Genomic DNA, 19115 nt, shown 5'->3' on the forward strand with positions numbered 1-19115 from the left:
CTCTCAGGGGACGAGAGGAAGGGGGAACAGCGCAGGGAAGAAAAGAAAACAAGCCTCAACAGCTATGTTGGAAAAGTGGTCCAAAATAACAGTGTATTGGCATTGCAATTTTGACTACACTTTCTGAACAAATGGTTTGCATTTCAACACAACATGCCAAGTCCTATAGATTGGTTTTGAAAAACAAACTGAATTTGTGTGATATTTAGGATGTGCCTCTTGGTTTTATTATATAATGATACAAAACAAAAATATTACATATATAATTATATATAATTATAACTATATGAAGCCATGAATAGAATAGATTTTTAAAAAACTTGTTTTTATCTTTATTCTGGACACTCTTATTTGTTATGAATAGTATGCATTTAAATATATCTATATACGGTAAGTCATTCTCTTCTAATAAGATATTGTACACATTAACACAGATCAGGGATCCTGAAATTAAACCCTTGACGGGATTCTACTAAATGTGAGGTTCAGTCTAGACTGTAATATTCATTGTTGGTTTGATAAAGTACAAGATATTGAGTTATGTGGTTCCAGTAGCAGCTAGAAATTATCATCCCACCACAAGCTCAACAAGAGGTGTGTGTGATTTCTCAGTGGAGCGTGTTTGAGGGAAAGAGGCTGAGCAGATGAGAGGTAGTGAGAGAAGGAGCGCATGTGCACCTTCGTTAGCAAGCGTGTTACTGAAAGAAGGGCCTGCATAGAAAACAATGCAGAGCGAGTGAGAAACCCACAGCTGGAGTCGGATTCACGAAACATTCTTAAGAAAAAAAGTTTTCTTAAATGACTTAAGAAAAAAACTTTCTTAAGAAAAAAAAAAGATGTTCTTCTTAAGAATTTTTTTAAGAATTGCACTTAAGAACATTCTTACAAACTTACTGGAATTTTTCTTAAGAAATATCTTCACTTATTTCTTGAGAAATTTTCGTGAATCCGAGAAATCTGATCTGCAACTCTGACAAGGGTAAATAATGAAAAGGACACAGCCTGAGTGGAGAGAGACACGGCATGAAGCTAGAAATGCATCCTAGTGCCACGGATCACATGGTCCCGCCAGGAGCTTTTATTTAGCTGTTTGTGTTGGGTTCAGTTTGCATAGGGAATGAACCACAAGCTTGTTTTGAACTTTGAGATGCATAGTCGTTGTCAGGGAGCCCACATTCAGAATTTTGTTCATGCAGAGTTGACAATAACTGACCGATGGTATCCATTTCAGTTTTATCCCCCCACCCCCTGCAGTTTTCTGCACATTAGTTTCACCACATGACTTTGATTTGGTGACAAATGTCAAGTATTTATAATATTAAAAAAGACTTCACTGCTTATTTTTGATATATAATTAATGATAAAAGATAATAAGAAACAATAAGTGTGAATAATTAATAAATAATAGCAGTCTTCCATTACAGATTTTATCCTTTTAATGGGGGTTTATTGTTCTTGTTTTACTTGCCCTCAAAGATTTTAAAATGAATTTAAATTCAAAAATAATAATGTGCATCATATGAATAGATATGGACCAAAAATGGGATGCTTTCTTCGATAACCAAACCTTTTAGGCCTCCGATGTCATTGTAAACAGTTAAACTAACATGCCCTGCTAAATTCTGATGTATTTTTTTACTTGAATGTTTCTAGACCAGACACCAACCCCAACGCGCTTCTTGAAGAACTGCGAGGAGGTGGGTCTCTTCAGCGAGCTGGATTGCTCTATCGAACAGGAGTTTTGCAAGGCTCAGGAGGAGGAGGAGAGCAAACAGGTGAGATTATAGAGTGGGTCTGGCATTTGTGATCCCCAGTGCTAACAGCCACTGTCACTACTACCCCATCCGCCATAACAAGAAGTGACTGAAGTCTCTCAGCTTTGGATAGATCACACACATACATGACAGGCAGGTGGAGGTTCTGGTCATGAGCTGGTCCTGAGCCGGAGCTCGTTGCTTAGGACCAGCACATGACCAGCTTTAAACAGGAAATATCTACAGTAATACAGCGCCAAAATAATGAGAATGCAATACATGTGCTATGTTATGAATTGTAATCAGACACATTTCAAAATGCAACAAAGCATCTGCATATTGTTAAAAACAGTTTAGTGTAATAATAATTGTATTAATTTACCCAGAGTTTGTGCATGCTATGTGTTTCTTAATAGAGTATTGTGATGTTAGTCTAGCAAACCTGCTAATGTCAGACTTTATTGAAAGCATTTCAAAACAGTTTCCTTCTGCTATTTTTGTGGTTCCATGACGGTTAGGTTGCTTGTTACTTGGCAGTAGGCTGGGATTCAACTCACAAGGCTTTGGAACAGAGCTTATATCTGTCTTTTTATGTTTTTCTTGCTCCATGTTAAAGCTGATTTGTGTAATTTCTGCACCACTAGTGACACTAAACCAATGAAATACTTTTACCAAACATTCCACGCACCTTCCTTTATTTGGACAAACAAATTGGTAATTCTAGCCTGAGTTCACCAGCTACCCTGCTGAAAAAAACACAGCATATGCTGGTTAGGTATGTTTTGATGCTGGGATGCTGGTCCTTTTGCTGGTTCATGCTGATCCTTTGCTTGTTTATGCTGGTCCTTTTGCTGGTTGATGCTGGTCCTTTGCTTGTTTTATGCTGGTCCTTTTGCTGGTTCATGCTGGTCCTTTGCTTGTTTATGCTGGTCCTTTTGTTGGTTCATGCTTGTCCTTTGCTTGTTTATGCTGGTCCTTTTGCTGGTTCATGCTGGTCCTTTTGCTGGTTCATGCTGGTCCTTTGCTTGTTTATGCTGGTCCTTTGCTTGTTTATGCTGGTCCTTTAGCTGGTTAATGCTGGTCCTTTGGCTGGTTAATGCCGGTCCTTTGCTTGTTTATGCTGGTCCTTTTGCTGGTTCATGCTGGTCCTTTGCCAGCACATGACCAGCATAAACCAGCAAAGGACCAGCATAAACCAGCATCACTGCATCAAAAAATACCTAACCAGCATATGCTGTTTTTTTTCAACAGGTTAGTTGACCAATGTTGTAATATTGAACTGCTTTTTCAAATGTGCACAATTTTTTTACATACTGTACTAGTGCACACATGATAATCATTTTACTCTACAGCAAGCCAAACATACCAAGTTATAATACATGTGTAACAGATTCGGACCTAATAGACTACCTAGGACGTTGATAGAAACATTCTCATGTTTTTCAAAGTGATAAATTGGATGATAATTGTGAAGCCATGGTGATAACCTGCAGGTATTTTTAGCATATACCATCAAGGCCTGACAATGACGCACACAGACACCTTCAACCCTAATGAGTGTTTTACCACAACTGTGTCACAATATGACTGGGCTCAGTGACCACCACCTTACTGTGCTGTAAATAAACTGACGGTGTCTGTTAATCTGGGGAGTTTACACTTGAAGTTTAGGGTTGGTACACCTTGCCAAGTCAGAAAGCAGCAGGTTGTAGCAGGGCTTTGCTGAGCTAAGGCGAAGACAGGTGAGAGGAAGATATCGCCCAGAGCTTTTTCACTTGTCTTAAGTGTGCTGAAATCAAACGTGGAAGCCTAATCTCACATGTTTAAAGGATGTGATTTATAGGGTAGTTAGCTACTTTGTGTTTTAATGGGATAAATACCGTGTTATAATTTAACACAAAATCTACTCCCAGTTCAGTTTAACCATGATGCTAAATGTGCTAAAATATGGCCGCACTCTGAGTCATTGTCATTATTTTTAGTGCAGACGCACCCCTTTCCTTGTAAATTTGGCCATTTGTAGATTGCGTCGTATTCTCAAAACTCTGTTTAAGGTAATCAGACAAGCAGTAAGCAACAATTACTGAAAAGCGAGAAAGAAGTAAACAACATTTCTGAAAGAGATGTTTGTATAATTTTTTTTACTGAGCTTGGCTGCTGTTATTTGTGTAATGATGATCAAATGATTAAGAAAAGCATTATAATTCATCTCAGTAAAGTACATCAGATTGCATTAGTATGCTGTATGTTATTGCTGTGTTCAGCACAGATTTTGTGGGTGCATCTGTGCCATAAGCTGATTGTGTGAAAATCCTTTCATGCACACTAAAGCTACATAGACAATGCAAATAAACGGCACTGTCAGAATCAAAATTTATTCTTGGCGAATCTCTCTCCTCTTTAACAAAGTGCTTGGATAGTTGATGCAAATAAAGAAAACTACTGAAGAAAATCAGTACATTTCTGTCCACTTGTTTATCTTCTAAACCAGTGGTTCTCAAACCTTTCCTGGAGTACCCCCTGCCCTGCACATTTTGAATCATCAGCTCATTAGTGGAGACTGCAAGACCTGACGTAGATGTGTCAGATATAGGGAGACATACAAAAAGTGCAGTGCTGGGGGTACTTCATGGAGAGGTTCGAGAACCCCTGTTGTAAACCATAACAGGTGCAGCTGGAACTTAAAATTGTACCTTCAAGTTGTGGCCCTCAATAGAAATCCCCCTTCTTTATTTCTCACTTAGACATGCTCTATTTGCTACAGGTAATGCATGCATAATCTTGGATTCACAGTGGTGTCACACCTAAACGAGATAAGAGTGCATTTTTGACAAACCTCCTTTTTCACACATCACATAAAGTGTGTGTGTGTGTGTGTGTGTGTGTGTCAAAGTGGCGGAGAGGCTGCTATATAAAATGTTTATTGAGTGCTTCATGCATTCGTGCAGTGTAGAGTTTTAGCTCTATACTCTCAAGGTGAGATGCAAAATCCTGTCATTTCAAAAGGCTGGTCCGCCACCCAGGTATGAAAAGCGGCTTGGTTTGAAAGTAACTTCTGTTTGGCCTTCATACATATTTACCGTACAAATAATAGACAATGGATCTTTTTTGCCTACAAATTTTTTATGAATTTTGCCAATATGCCTGCACCTAGTACTGTAGTTTAGGGTTGACTTGTGAGTTTTATTTTCTAGTGTAGTTATGTCACAGTGGATTAACAGTTTATATTTGTCCCCTGTGTTCATTACATGTCCTCATCCTTCTGTTTGTTTCTGAACAGAATATCGCTCTTCATGGGCAGCACCAGCAGATCCACTCAAGAATGGCCAACCATGACAGCAGCATAGTGATCCAGCAGGCCCTGCCCTCGCCCCAGTCCAGTTCTGTCATCACTCAAGCCCCTTCCACCAACAGACAGATTGGGTAAGTTGTGCCTCTCATGTGTGTGTCTCTGGTACAACGTTCAATAGGCTAGTGTTTGATATTAGTCCAAGGTCCATGCCGCTGTTTGCATTTCTCCTATCAGCCTACAGCAGCCGACTGCACAAGGTGGAGAAGTAGTGATTATGTTCTTCAAAAGACTGAGTTTAAGTCTAAGTTCTGTCCTATCATGTGGGCAGCAGTGAACAACAGCTGGATTCTTAAATTCAGATTGGCGTTTTTATTGAAGTACCTTAAAGGAACAGTTCACGCAAAAATTAAAAATTTGCTGAAAATGTACTCACCCTCAGGCCATCCAAGATGTAGATGAGTTCCTTCATCAGAACAGATTTGGAGAAATTAAGCACTACATCACTTGCTCATTAATGGATCATCTACAGTGAATGGGTGCCATCAGAATGAGACTCCAAACAGCTGGTAAAAACATCACAAGAAATCCACATGACTCCACTACATCAATTACCATCTTGTGAAGTAAAAAGGTGCTTGAAATGAAAACTTGAAACCATAGTTTATAGCCAAGATTAGTCCATAATCCCCCCAAAAAAAACACTTTCTCCAGTGAAAAAGTCCATCATCTGGTGTTTAGAATCGAACTCTGGTGTTCAAGAAACTACTTGATTTTTTTCTCCTGATTAGGATACACAACTTTTTCAATGGAGAAAGCAATATTAAGGATAGAGATCTCATAGTTTAGCTGGAAGTAACAGTTTGAAGTAAAAAAAAAAAAAAAAAAGGTTTAATGATTCATGTGTTTATTACAAACGTGCTTGTCTATTACTTGTGGATTATTGTGATGTTATTATCAGCTGTTTACACTCTCATTCTGATGACACCCATTCACTGCAGAGGATCCATTTGAAAGTGATGAATTGTAATGCTTAATTTCTCCAAATCTATTCCTATGGAGAAACGAACTAATCTACATCTTCAATTTTCAGAATTGATTTGTATTTTTTGGTGAGCTGTTCCATTCATGTTGAGTGTCAACATGTCATCCTAAAAGGATAGCCATCCAAAATTACAAATTCTGTCCTCATGTACTCACCCTAATATTCCAAATTAGATTTTTAAGAGCAAGGTTAGACTCAGCGACTAGATGGGGGTCAAAGTGAAGATAGGCCTTTGGTGAGGTTTTGCATTTCACACATTCGAAGTTTCATATACGCATATATTTCATAGACACTCTCACACACTTTTACCCAATAAAAAAGGCACATTGCTGACTACATGTTAGAAACACCTCTTAAAAAACATTCACGGTGATGAAATATTCAGCATTTGATCAGCAAATCATTATTTAATGCTAAAACAGTTTTAAGAAATGAGCAAAGTCTCCTTGAAAGGGCACATTCTCACATTCCTGCGAAGATTGTAACACTCTGTGGCTGTTCCATGCTTTTGGTGTGTGTGTGTGTGTTTGTGAATCTTTCCAGTTGTCCCTGCAGTGACTTTTAAAGTTCTCTGTGTCGTGCAGCCAGCTTGGGTGTGTCCCACAGTGATGAAATCAGTGGTGCAGCTCTGGTGGGGATATCAGCTTTTTGGGATGACGCCCCTCTTGCGCAAACACATCCCACTGCTGACCCGTCTTTCTTTTTTCTCCAACAGTCTTTCTCTCCCTGTCTCTTTGTTGCGTCAGAATGTGCCCTGTCTGCAATATAATCACCACCTGAAACACACTTTTCGAACACATGATGGGCCGCAGGGAGAGGATGGTATCATTTTCGGCAGTGGTGGAGGTTTAGGATGAAGATTAGAGGGTCAGGTCTACAGCTGACACCAAAATCACAGATTTGTTATGCATAATAACAGATTTTCTGAAACAAGATGTTTCATAGTGAAACTGTCATGTAGCAAGTTGATATATGGGTATAAGTTGCTTAAAGTATGGAGGAGCTTATATCTAAAAGCAGTCGACAATCAATAACACACTCTTTATTTAATGCTTGTGTATGTGTTTGATGATTTTTGTGAGGCGTCTGAAGGAATACTACATATCTCCGTGCCGTGCCAATGGTGAGAAAGGATAGGGCGGAGGTGCCTAGATTGGACAGCTTGTGAATATTGGATGGAAGGCCTGTCAGTCAAGTTGACTGATGGTCTGACAGTGCATTTGTTCTGGGAAAGAGATGGAATTACAGTCGAAGAAAGAGAGAGGATAAGAGACAGGGAGAGACTGGTTAGTTCTTCTTTCTTTGCTGCATTAACTTTTCTTGTCATTGGTAGACACTCAAAGATTGTTAAATGATCAAAAGAAAATTGTACAGTAAATCTGTAAAGAAGTTTTGAAAAATGCATTGAGTTTCTCGTTTGCATACCATCTGCACAATAGATGGGTTTCGTCTGGGTCAGGGGCAGTAATGCTAAATGCTGCTATGAATGGGAAGTGAATATAAATTCATGCAGAGCATATGCAATGTTTTTGTGTTGGAACATGAGTGTGCATGTGCTAAAGCTGTGAAGAAACCATTTATAGCACTCATTATGGATGGACACTCATGCAGCTCAGATATTATAAAGTCCTCTGTCTTTTATGGAAATTGTATATTTTATTGAGAGAAGCTGTGTTAGTCTTACAGTAATTGGTCAATATCCTGAAACTTGTCAAGAACTTGTATAGGTCACATTTTAGACCAAAATCAAACAAAAGAAATACAAAATTATATCTATACAAAATTGTATATACAGTATATATATATATATATATATATATATATATATATATATATATATATATATAATTTTTAGGTTTTGTTTTGTTTTCTTGTTTTGTCTTTCTAATGCAAATGAGTAATTGAAATTAGTAAATATTTATTATTGTGATATTAGTGTTATTTGTTACAGTTTTTGTTGATATTTTAAATTAGATTTTTTAATTTTTTATTTTCTGTTCTCATTTATATTTTAGTTTTAGTGATTTTGGTTGTGCTTTTGGTGTTTTTTAATGTTTATAAATTTAAATTTATATTTTTATACAATTATATTAATTCTTAGTTTATTTATTTATTTTAGATATTTTGGTAAACTTAAAAAATGAGAAATGTTGCCTTGGAAATTAGCTGAAATAAAATATATATTTTTCATATTTTATTCTATTTCGAGTAACAATGTTTTTTTTTTTTTTTTTTTTTTTTTAAGTTAACAATAATAACGGTACTGCTTTTGGTAAAAAAATGTTAACTTTAAAGTACATAAAGCATTAAAGTAATGACAATTTGAATGACACTGTTACTTTTTTCCTTTTAGTTGTGTTGTATGACATGAATATGGAGAGTCACCCAAGCACAGTTTGCATTAATATCCTGAAATATGATTTTTCTGTAAATCTTCCTGGTTGGTTTTATATCTTTGTTTAATGTCTATTGAAAACTGCAACTCTCTAGGACTCCACAAGTGTGAGGGTGGTTGTTTTGTTATAGGCACTGTGGAGGTCAGGGGTCTGTGGTCAGGGGCCTATGGAAGTGTGTATCAGTGTGTTTGGAAATGTCCACCTCAGCGGGAAAAAAAAGCCTTTCATTCCCCTTAACACAGAAACTCCACTTCCCGCAGGAAGCCATCGAGGCCAGTTAGTGCCTCTGTCCACAAAAGTTGAATCTTCTCTTCCTGCTGCTCTGAACTGAAGAATCATACCTTTATTCAATTCAATTAAATTTCTAGTTTATTTGTATAGCACTTTTTACGATACAAATCATTGCAAAGCAAATTTACAGAAAATTAAGTTTCTACAATATTTAAAGTGACGTGACATTCAGCCAAGTATGGTGACCCATACTCAGATTTCGTGCTCTGCATTTAACCCATCCGAAGTGCACACACACAGAGCAGTGAACACACACCCGGAGCAGTGGGCAGCCATTAATGCTGCGGTGCCCGGGGAGCAGTTGGGGGTTCGATGCCTTGCTTAAGGGCACCTCAGTCGTGTTATTGCCAGCCCGAGATTCGAACCCACAACCTTAGGGTTAGGAGTCAAACTCTCTAACCACTAGGCCATGACTTCCCCAAAGGGCCACAACTTTATAAGTGTAGTAGATTATAAGTGGTGATCAGTTTATGTGCAAATGACAGGAATTTTTAGAAAAAATGTATACAAGACATAGTCAACCAGACGATTAACATTATTTATAGCAATTATAATGTAATTGTATAGTAAGTAGCAATATTTGTAAGTTCTGTATGTTTCAGGGTTAGCATCATCTGAGGTCCTCTGAGGGGTTGGAGTCATCTCTTCTCAGGTGATCTGGATCCAGACTGGAGCTTGTGTAAATCCTGTGGCAGAACAGAGAAACAAATAGAGACATAATTAGTGTAGATGCTGTTCCAACCAAGTAAAATTAATTAGTTTAACCCAAGCTAAAGAATAAGAATGCACATTTGATTAAATACAACTGCAGTCACAAATTATGAGATGCATTATTCGAATGCTTGGCGAAAGAGATGCGTTTTTAATCTAGATTTAAACAGAGAGAGTGTGTCTGAACCCTGAACATTATCAGGAAGGCTATTCCAGAGTTTGGGAGCCAAATGCAAAAAAGCTCTACCTCTTTAGTGGATTTTGCTATCCTAGGAACTACCAAAAGTCCAGCGTTTTGTGACCTTAGGGAGCGTGATGGATTGTAACGTGGTATAAGGCTAGTTAAGTACACAGGAGCTAAACCATTTAAGGCCTTATACGCAAGTAGTAATAATTTGTGACTGATATTACAGAACTTAATAGGTAGCCAGTGCAGAGACTGTAAAATTGGGTTAATATGATCATATTTTCTTGACGTGGTAAGGACTCTGCTGCTGCATTTTGGACTACCTGTAGCTTGTTTATTGAAGAAGCAGGACAACCACCTAGAAGTGCATTACTATAGTCCAGTCTAGAGGTCATGAATGCATGAACTAGCTTTTCTGCATCAGAAGCAGGTAGCATATTTTGTAGCCTGGCAATGTTTCTAAGATGGAAGAATGCAGTTTTTGTAACATGGGAAATATGGTTTTCAAAAGATAAGTTGCTGTCTAATATAACACCCAGATTTTTGACTGTAGAGGAAGTAACAGTACATCCGTCTAGTTGCAAACTGTAGTATACTAGATTCTGTGTACTGTTTTTTGGTCCAATAAGTAATATCTCTGTCTTATCCGAATTTAACCCTCTATGGTACGCAATATGATATCAGTGAGGAAAAAAATATTTGTTATGTTTTTCCTGCTTAAAATTGGACACTATAACAGTATCAATAAACATAATAATTATTTTATAAATTTATTTATTAATTAAAAGTTTGTTGCTTCAAGGCAACATTGTACCACAATGGACAAATTGAAACATTTGACATTTTCATGAAGAAATAATTTATATATTTACTGAAATCATCAATTTCTTTAACTAAACACTTGAACAAACACATTTATCAAGTTTTTAATGAATTACACATTTCATATTTAATAAAAAGTAACATTTATAATCCAGCTGTTGCCCTCAGGCAACATTGTACCATCGTGGAACGCAAACCATCATATCATCAAATTATGATATCAAAACATTACAATCGGTGTTGTTTCAAGTTAAAACATTAACAATCACCATAACCTTATCCTAATATGAACCTTATCCTAACAAGCATGCACATACTGTACACACACACAAGGATCTGCATGTACACGAGCACTTACACAAAATCTCCTTCCTCACTAATGGCACCTCGCTGCTTGTGAAAGCTGAGGAAGCAATTCCTCTCAACACATTTTGAGCACTGCACTTTTACAATGCCTGAACAACCTGGGTATTTGCATCTACCTTTCCAAAGAGGACAATGACCGGTCTGAACAATGCAAACCAGTGTTGATGGTCGTGGTTCTACAGGGGTTTTTGGACGCTTCTCAGGCTGTTCTTCCTCAGTGTGCTGTGATGGTCTCCCTCTTCTCTTCAAGGTCTTCTTCTCCATACAGAGACATCCTGCAACTTCAGCTTTGAATTTTGCAAGGCTGCTCACATCCTTTGGGGGGATGCCACAGTCTCAACAACAGCAAAATCAAACATGCGGAAGACCACTCGGTGATACCACTTTTTGGATCGAATCTTTGTTCTGTAGAGGGCAATGAGGGAGTCTAGTAGATCAACCCCTCCCATACTTTTGTTGTACTTGGTGACAATGCTTGGGCATTTCACCTGGACTGTTGTCTTCTTTTTTTGTCCCATCTCATCACAGTGGTTGCTGGATTCGCTGACGCAAAGGTGGAGAGGAGAGTGACTGCTCGATTATCATGCCACTTCACAGCCCTAAGAGCAACCCCATTGTAAATGGTCTCCTTTTCCTCAAAAGCCCCCCTTCCTTTCCTTTTCATGTCCTATGTTACCACTAGCGCCTATGTCAGGCTGCCCATTGCAAGGAGAGATACACCCAGTGTATACCTCAAAGTTGTAGACCATGCCACTGCTATCAGCAAGAACAAAGACTTTATATCCCCAGCGTTTTGGCTTCTGGGATTGTACTGTTTCATGGGGTTTTTTCCCTTGAATGGCACAATTTGTTCGACCACACAAAGATTTTCATCAGTTGGGATTGCTTGGAACTGCTCCAAGAGGGATGTCAGCAGTGGGCGCACCTTATACAGCTTGTCATAAGCTGGTTCTCCAATATGGAGTATTCAAACCTAGTGTATTCAAACCTAGTATGCCTGGTATGGCCTTATGAGTTTCCATTATTGTACAATGTTGCCTCAAGGCAACATGCAGTTTTATATAATTTCCTATGATATATTTGATGATATATAATGTAGATTTTTCTGAAAATACTTCTTTACTAACCAATGAAGGTGATTCAGATTTTTTGTAGCTGATTATCTGGACAGAAATGAGTGGAAAATGCCTTTTTCAGTGGAGAAAATATGGAGCCATGTGACATGTGCACGTGTGCTGAAAGAGGGAACAAAATGAACCCATGTGGGTCATGTGACCACTCTTTTGCATTTTCATTGGTTAAATACGAGTTCCCCTCACCTTAGAGAGCATTGAACAATTACATTTTATTAAGTTTTTATATAAAAAAAGCTAAAATAGACTATGTTGCCTGGAGGCAACACCGTACCATAGAGGGTTAATAGGAGGAAATTATTGGTCATTATTTAACTAAAAATCCTGAATGATGCAGTTTTGACGTGCATGATTTAGAAATACTTGGCTGTTGTGAAATGTTAATGTCTACATATTATACAATTCCTAGAAAAGGGGGGTAAATCATCAATTCGGCATATAAACATGGTGTATCGGATGGAAAGCTTGCATCAGAGTAGCTGGAATGTTACTATTTTCTATGGTGAACATCAGCTATATATATATATATATATATGAAACTGTTTCATCTGAGAAGACTCACTATTCAGGGGCTATTGTATTGTTTGTTCATCTAGTACACAATCCACTCACCTACTGTATGTTTCGTTGTTGGGGGATTTCTGTGGTGAGTACTCAGCTTGTCTGCTTACTAAGAATGTATTGTTCCTGTTTTTGAGAGAAATCTGGTTAAATGATCAGAAATAGAACAGGCAATATTTACACACACACACACACACACACACACACACACACACGCAAGCACGCACACACACACGCGCACACACACATACACACACACACACACATACACACACACACACACACACACACACACACACACTTCGATAAAAGAATTTGCAGTACTTATTTCCAGATACAACAGGTAGCAATAAAAAAATGAAATAAAATAAAATAAAATAAAACCCCTCTCTCTACAAATGTAATTAACTGTACAGTGATCATGAATGACTGCATTAAGCTTAATCCAGGATCCATCTGCTTTCTGGGTTTTTTTTAGATGTGAAGATCGACAGAGTTACATAGCGTCCATTGAATTAGGATAACAAGTCATTTTCATTGCTCCGCCATGTTTACTGAAGAGATTGGGAGGCTTGGAATCAATTAAGATTGGCTTTCCTCAAGTCTGCCTGCTTAGCAGGGCTCAGGCGGGGGCCCACAGCTGTGAAACCCAAGGACCCTCAACCCCCAACTTTTCCTGTGATTCTGCAAGCGTTCCTCTGCTTTTCCCCCTTTATGCGCACTTGCCCTGCTAAAAACGCTGTCATATGTTGTGCTTTGGATGCTAGCTCCTTGCACAGGATGCTAATATACCGTAGGGATCTTATAATCAACCTAATGTCTTCCAAACTTCTGTGATTAACTTTCTTCTGCGGAACACAAAGATATTTTGAAGAATGGTCCAGCTGTAATTTTGAACACCATTGTCTCATTTAATTTTGCATGGCTACAGTATGATGGTTCACAAGGTAGACAAGCATCAAACCAGCACTAACCAGCATGAACCTGGTCTTTTCAGGAGGCAATACAGTCCCTACAGAGGTAGGAGGTGGGTTGGAGACCATCAGAGAGGCATTTTGACAAAAAACAGTTATAAGACCCTTCTGGACTAACAGAAAAAGAAAAATGGAAAGACGGAGCACAGGGAATCTGAATGTCATGACTATTCAAATGATCTGAATGCTCGCTGCTTGTGAAACACTAACATCTGTTCCTAAGTCATGTCAGTGTTAAATATGTTAGACATAGTCATTCGGCTTGAGATAAAACATTGTGAGGGGGCTCAGCCTCTTTGACTGAGTGATAAGAAAGTCCAGGGGTTAGAGAACATTACTGGTAACAGCGAACACTAAATGTAACTAGTGTTTGAATGGTGGCTGTACTGAAGAAGAGATGGATATGGGAGTTCAGCAACAATAGGTCTTTTCTTCTGGAGCTGTGGTGATTGACATTGACAATTTTAGTTGAAACTCTCTTGCGACAGACAATATAATAGATACTGGATGGCAAAGCCAAACAAAAGAAGCATGCTAACAGTTAGCGAATTAAGCTAATTAAGACTTTTATCTTCATAAATCAAAAGAATTCTTGTTTTTCCAGCCCATTTAAAAATAAATGAACACACAGCAAAACTAAAGGGGCAAAATGCATGCTAACAGTTAGCATTCTAAATAACTTCATAAAACAAAAATAAATAACTGCGTTGTACGGCACACTTCCTTTTCTATTACTAAAGAATCAGACAAAAAATCCCCATGCTGACATAAGGAAGAGCGTATGAATTTTATTTTCCTCCATCAGAGTTTCCTAGCTTCAAAAGGTTAGTTCCTCTCATGCATGATCAAGAAAAAGCAATTTATTTTGTATGTGTCTAATATATAAATGTGTATATATATAATAATTAATAATAATAATTAAAATATATTAAATATGAAATGTCATAATGTATTGCTGTTTGTAAAATGAATAATGATTGCTTATTTTATGCATTGGACTATTAAAAGAATTGTGAAAACCTCAGTGTGGCAGCAGGATGTTCTGGTAGCTCCACTGCAAATTTGATGCCATTTGAAAGTGGAAGCAAACCTGAACTGCTCCCTTTTCTGCTGTGCCTGCAATTTGCGTACTTGTGTGTTTTCACACCTCTAAACATATTTTCACACCCATGAATAACAGGAAGATTGTGAGGTATTTTGGTGGCTGAAAAGGAACCTGTGCACTTCAACACAACAGCATGAGATGCAGTGACTCAGTGATGGTAACCTGCCTCAACCAGAGGCTGTTAATGCATTCAGAGCACCTACTGAATTCTTAGCTACTGAAGTATGTTCTGTAGGTATACAGGCATGTCCATGCCATGTTAGCATTGCCCTTTGACCCACTTCACACGGAACAGGTTCAGTGTTTCATCAAAATCTAGTTTTCTTATAGATGAATACTGTAAGTATCCTGACATTCTACTCATTTGATATGCTAATTGCATCTTTTTCTATTAATTGTGCCTTTATCTCTTGTATTGTGACTTTATATCTGTAGTTTTTTTCTCTGAATTGTAACTATAGCTCACAATTTAATCATAACTAATGTCTCACTTTGTACTTTGCATGCAACATTTACTTTTGCAATTGTGAAATTATAAGTTTGCAATTATGAATTTATTTCTTGTAACAGTGATTATCTATTTCACAATGTGATTTTTTATTTTTCAAATGATTTAATTTCCTGTAATTTTTTACAGTTGCAACCATATAGTTCTCAACTGCAACTCTCACAGCATCTTACAGTGAGACATTGTCACAATCATGTCTGACTTTAAACTTTCTCATAATTAACTTATTCATGTGACTATATCTTACAATTTTATATGAATCTAAAATCAATAAAAAAAAAATATTTTTTTGTACTCTGTAAAAATATGTGACTTTTTATACTTTGAAACTGTAAATGTATTTCTTGTAATTTTTACTTCATATCTTATAGTCAGATTTTGTAGCTCACAATAGAAGCCGATTTTACATTTAATCTCACAGTTGCCTTATAATTGTGACTATGTCTCACAATTTGATGTACAGTTAATCATAAAAATTATTATATACTTTGCATATGACTATATCTTGCCATTATCTCACAGTGAGACTGCATTTACTGTAACTGGGGCATTTATTTATCATAATTGCAACCTTACATCTCACAGTGATACTTCATATCTCACAATATGACTATAGGGCTGATTTTAAACCTCATCATGATAACCTTTGTTTTTCTCTTATAAAAGGCAAGAAAGAAAACTCAATTATTGTTCTCTTAGGACACTGAAGTATCAGAATGCTCACGTACTACACAGTTTTATGCCTCCAACCTGTCAAAACTTGGTACTTGCTCTTTGGGATTGATTCACCCTAGCCGAGGCAGGGTGCAGTGTTGTTTTTGTACGAGGCTGCACAAGAGAGCCCTCCCAAATCCTTCCCCCCAAACCCCCCCAACCGGCTCCTCTTGTGGGCCAGAACACAGACATCATCGATTTCTTCATAGACCGCTTTCAATCACATTGATCAGAAATGCAGAGCCTCATTGCTGTGATTTAAACTTTGTGACCCCCTCTGATGGAAAAAACTAAACTGTGGTTGATGTTTTAGCTAATTACACCATGCGCAGAGAAAGCCAAAACTTGTTGTCATGCACCCTAAGAAGATCTTTCCATTTAGGGTGGCATCTTCTGGATATGCAGGATGTCTTGTGCATGTCTGAAAGAGAAAGAATTTTAGAGGACAGAAAGAGAGAGAAGACAGGCGGGCAGGATGTACATCTGAGCTGAATTAGAGTGAGCTCATTGTGTACGGCGTAGGGTTTAATAGTGCATTTGGAGAGGAACGCCCAGGCTCTGCTCCTCTCATTCCTGCACCACTGTGTCATCCCTGTCCACCACACAGACACATGCAGAAACACACACATACTCCTGCAAAGACAGAGAGAGAGAGAGAGAGAGAGAGAGAGAGAGAGAGAAACCCCTGGAGCAGACAACAGGAAGACAGGAACTGCTGGACAGAGGAAGAGAGGGATCAGGGGTAGATTGAAGATAGGGGTCCGAATATGAAAGGATGGAGAAGGGATGATAAAATAAAATCTGTCATATGGATAAAAATAAGAGGGACAGGTGTATTGTGGGGTCCATAAGTTTGAGATCACATTGAACACTTGTGATTTAAAATCTAACTTAAATTAGGAAGTAAACATCATTTTAGGACTATTTAGGAAAAGTAAAAAAAAAAAAGAAAAAAAAGAAATGTTATTAATAAATTTAAATCATTTAGTGTTTATGATCTTGCACTATTTTTAGGTCTTAAAAAAAGGATATTTATGACAATGACCGTGATCAATGACCAACTTGTCTAAATTTGTAGTGTAATTTGTAATTTACTATAACATTTGAGAAATACAAAACAGTATAATATCCGAGCTCCTATGTCCTTAGAAAACAAACTGTGGTGGTTCCATGGTTCATGATGGAATGAGATGGTGCTTTTGGTGTATATCATTGCATTGTAAAATGATCATATTCATCTACCATACATACCATACTTACATTGTACTTGAATACCGTGGTATTACCAAGATGCAAATTTCCAAAAAGACGTTTTCATGATATGATTTTATTTGAACAATGTGAAGGTGTTCAAGGTAAAAATTGTAGTCAACACAAAACAGCATTTGTAACCTGTTTTATATCCATAGTGTGACCTTTTCACAAATTTTTTTCAAAGATATTCATAGAAAACTGATTTAAGGATCTTATCCATTGGGATTTGGTGGGATCTTGTTAAGTTTTCTCTTGTGGTGTTATTTTTTTGAATTATACAGTATGCCTTAATCATTTACAATAAATGCCCCGATAAATACACGGCACAGTTCTTTTTTGTTCTTCACTCAAGAGGTTTGAAGTTTGTGTTTGCAAACGCTCTGGGTGCGGAATGTTTTCTGGAAAGTTTGTCCTGGCGAGCTGTTTCAAACGATCGAAACAAACTCCAACCAAACTTCGGCCAGATTTTATTTAAAATGACATCACACCCATTTGTTCTTCAGTATTGCTTGAAGTATATCTGGGGCGTAAGACTAGAATCATGTCATGAGAAAATAAATAGTGTCTATTTGAAATTTATGTTGACTTTAAGGCCTGCTCACACCAAAGCTAAAGACAACTATGGTAGTGTCTACTCCAATGCATTACAATATTCGGTTCATTATAAACTTGTGCTGCATTTATATCATCTGCTGCTTTAAATGCTTGAGCTCTTTAAAGTCAAATAGATTTATTGGCTGTGTTTTATCCTTTTATTCTTCATCAGTTGTAAAAAAAAAATCTTTCGGAAACTGATTCCAAATACATTGTTCCTGTGTGTTGTTATCATTACAGTTGTGGTGTGGAGACTGTGGACTTGCCTATTCTCAAAGAATTGGAATGATTATTAAAACTTTATAGTTATTATAGTTATCATCCTTGATGTGAATGTGCCTTTATTACGAAAGAAGCGGGTGTACAATTAAACACTTTCCCCTAATACACTCTGGAAATGTTACAGCAACAAAGAAGATTTTCTAACTTGAATGTTGGAGGTTTATCCACACTAGACAGGCTGTCTTGTCACAGTGAATTGTTTGAAATGCTATTACATGTCGTTTGCATTTCCATGGCTAAAAGCATAATCGATTAGCCATGAGAAGGTTTCAAATCATGCTGCTCTCAGTGTGATGAATTTGACAGACAGGTGGGGGGCGGAGCCTGAAACCTCCCTTGGTCAGTCATGCTGTAGAGCTTCAGCATAGTTTCAGTCACGGGAAGAAACAACTGGCTGGTGGTGAGCCAAACTACTGTGGGCTGTTTGTCTGTCTCTCTCTCTATCTTCTTCACACACTCTTTCTCTCTCAGCCGGCAGCGATGAGAGATGTATCCGTGCATAATTGGGGCTTTGTGGTGAGCTGTGCCATGCTTGTTTGCCTTGAGGTATTCCAGGATAAGTCTCTTGCTGTTGTTCTCATTGACAGGCCTCAACTTTACATGGGACTTAAGTCTATGTCGCCTGTCAACGAAGTCCCTCCTCCTAACAGTGCTATTTCACCGCCCCATCCCCAACGCTCTTTAATGAGACACAGGCTCCCTCCCGGCCCATCTCAGCTTGATTTATTTGATCAGATTCATATGATTCTACCCACTCTGCAGTCCTTGGGCCCGTGGCAAGCCCGCTCTCTCGCTCTCCCTCTCTGAGTGTGATTAAAGTGGTAAATCAGGGGCAGGTCCTGTGCCGTGTTTACTCGGAGCGCCAGGCAGCTGCAAGCTGTTTGGCCTCTCTCTGTTTCTCCCGCTGTTTAGGCCCATTGCCATGGAGACCGCACCACCGTCTCCCAGCGGCTGGAACCATGCCCCGGGCTGTTTTGGTTACATTCACAGAGCGAATGTAGAAAAAAAAGAAAAAAGAAAAAAAGAGAAACGTTTTTGCACCATCGCTGCTACAGTGTCTGCTCAAGTTAGTGTGGTGCAATGAGTAAGAGAGAGAAAGATAGAACATGGTATTTGGAGAGAGCGAGAA

General features: G+C 38.0%; 1 protein-coding gene across 3 annotated transcripts in view; it reads left to right on the forward strand.

Moving 5' to 3' along the window:
* The window catches only part of LOC132102837 (cyclic AMP-responsive element-binding protein 5-like), a 61350-nt gene that overhangs the window by 10224 nt on the left and 32011 nt on the right, over positions 1-19115 (forward strand). For all 3 annotated transcript variants that reach the window (XM_059507517.1, XM_059507518.1, XM_059507516.1), the window contains exons 4-5: positions 1654-1775; positions 5035-5177. In XM_059507517.1, coding sequence (XP_059363500.1) covers positions 1654-1775; positions 5035-5177 — 265 coding nt within the window. The remainder of the gene's footprint in view (positions 1-1653; positions 1776-5034; positions 5178-19115) is intronic.

The sequence above is a fragment of the Carassius carassius genome, chromosome 24 (assembly GCF_963082965.1).
Source record: "Carassius carassius chromosome 24, fCarCar2.1, whole genome shotgun sequence".
Classification (NCBI taxonomy): Eukaryota; Metazoa; Chordata; class Actinopteri; order Cypriniformes; family Cyprinidae; genus Carassius; species Carassius carassius.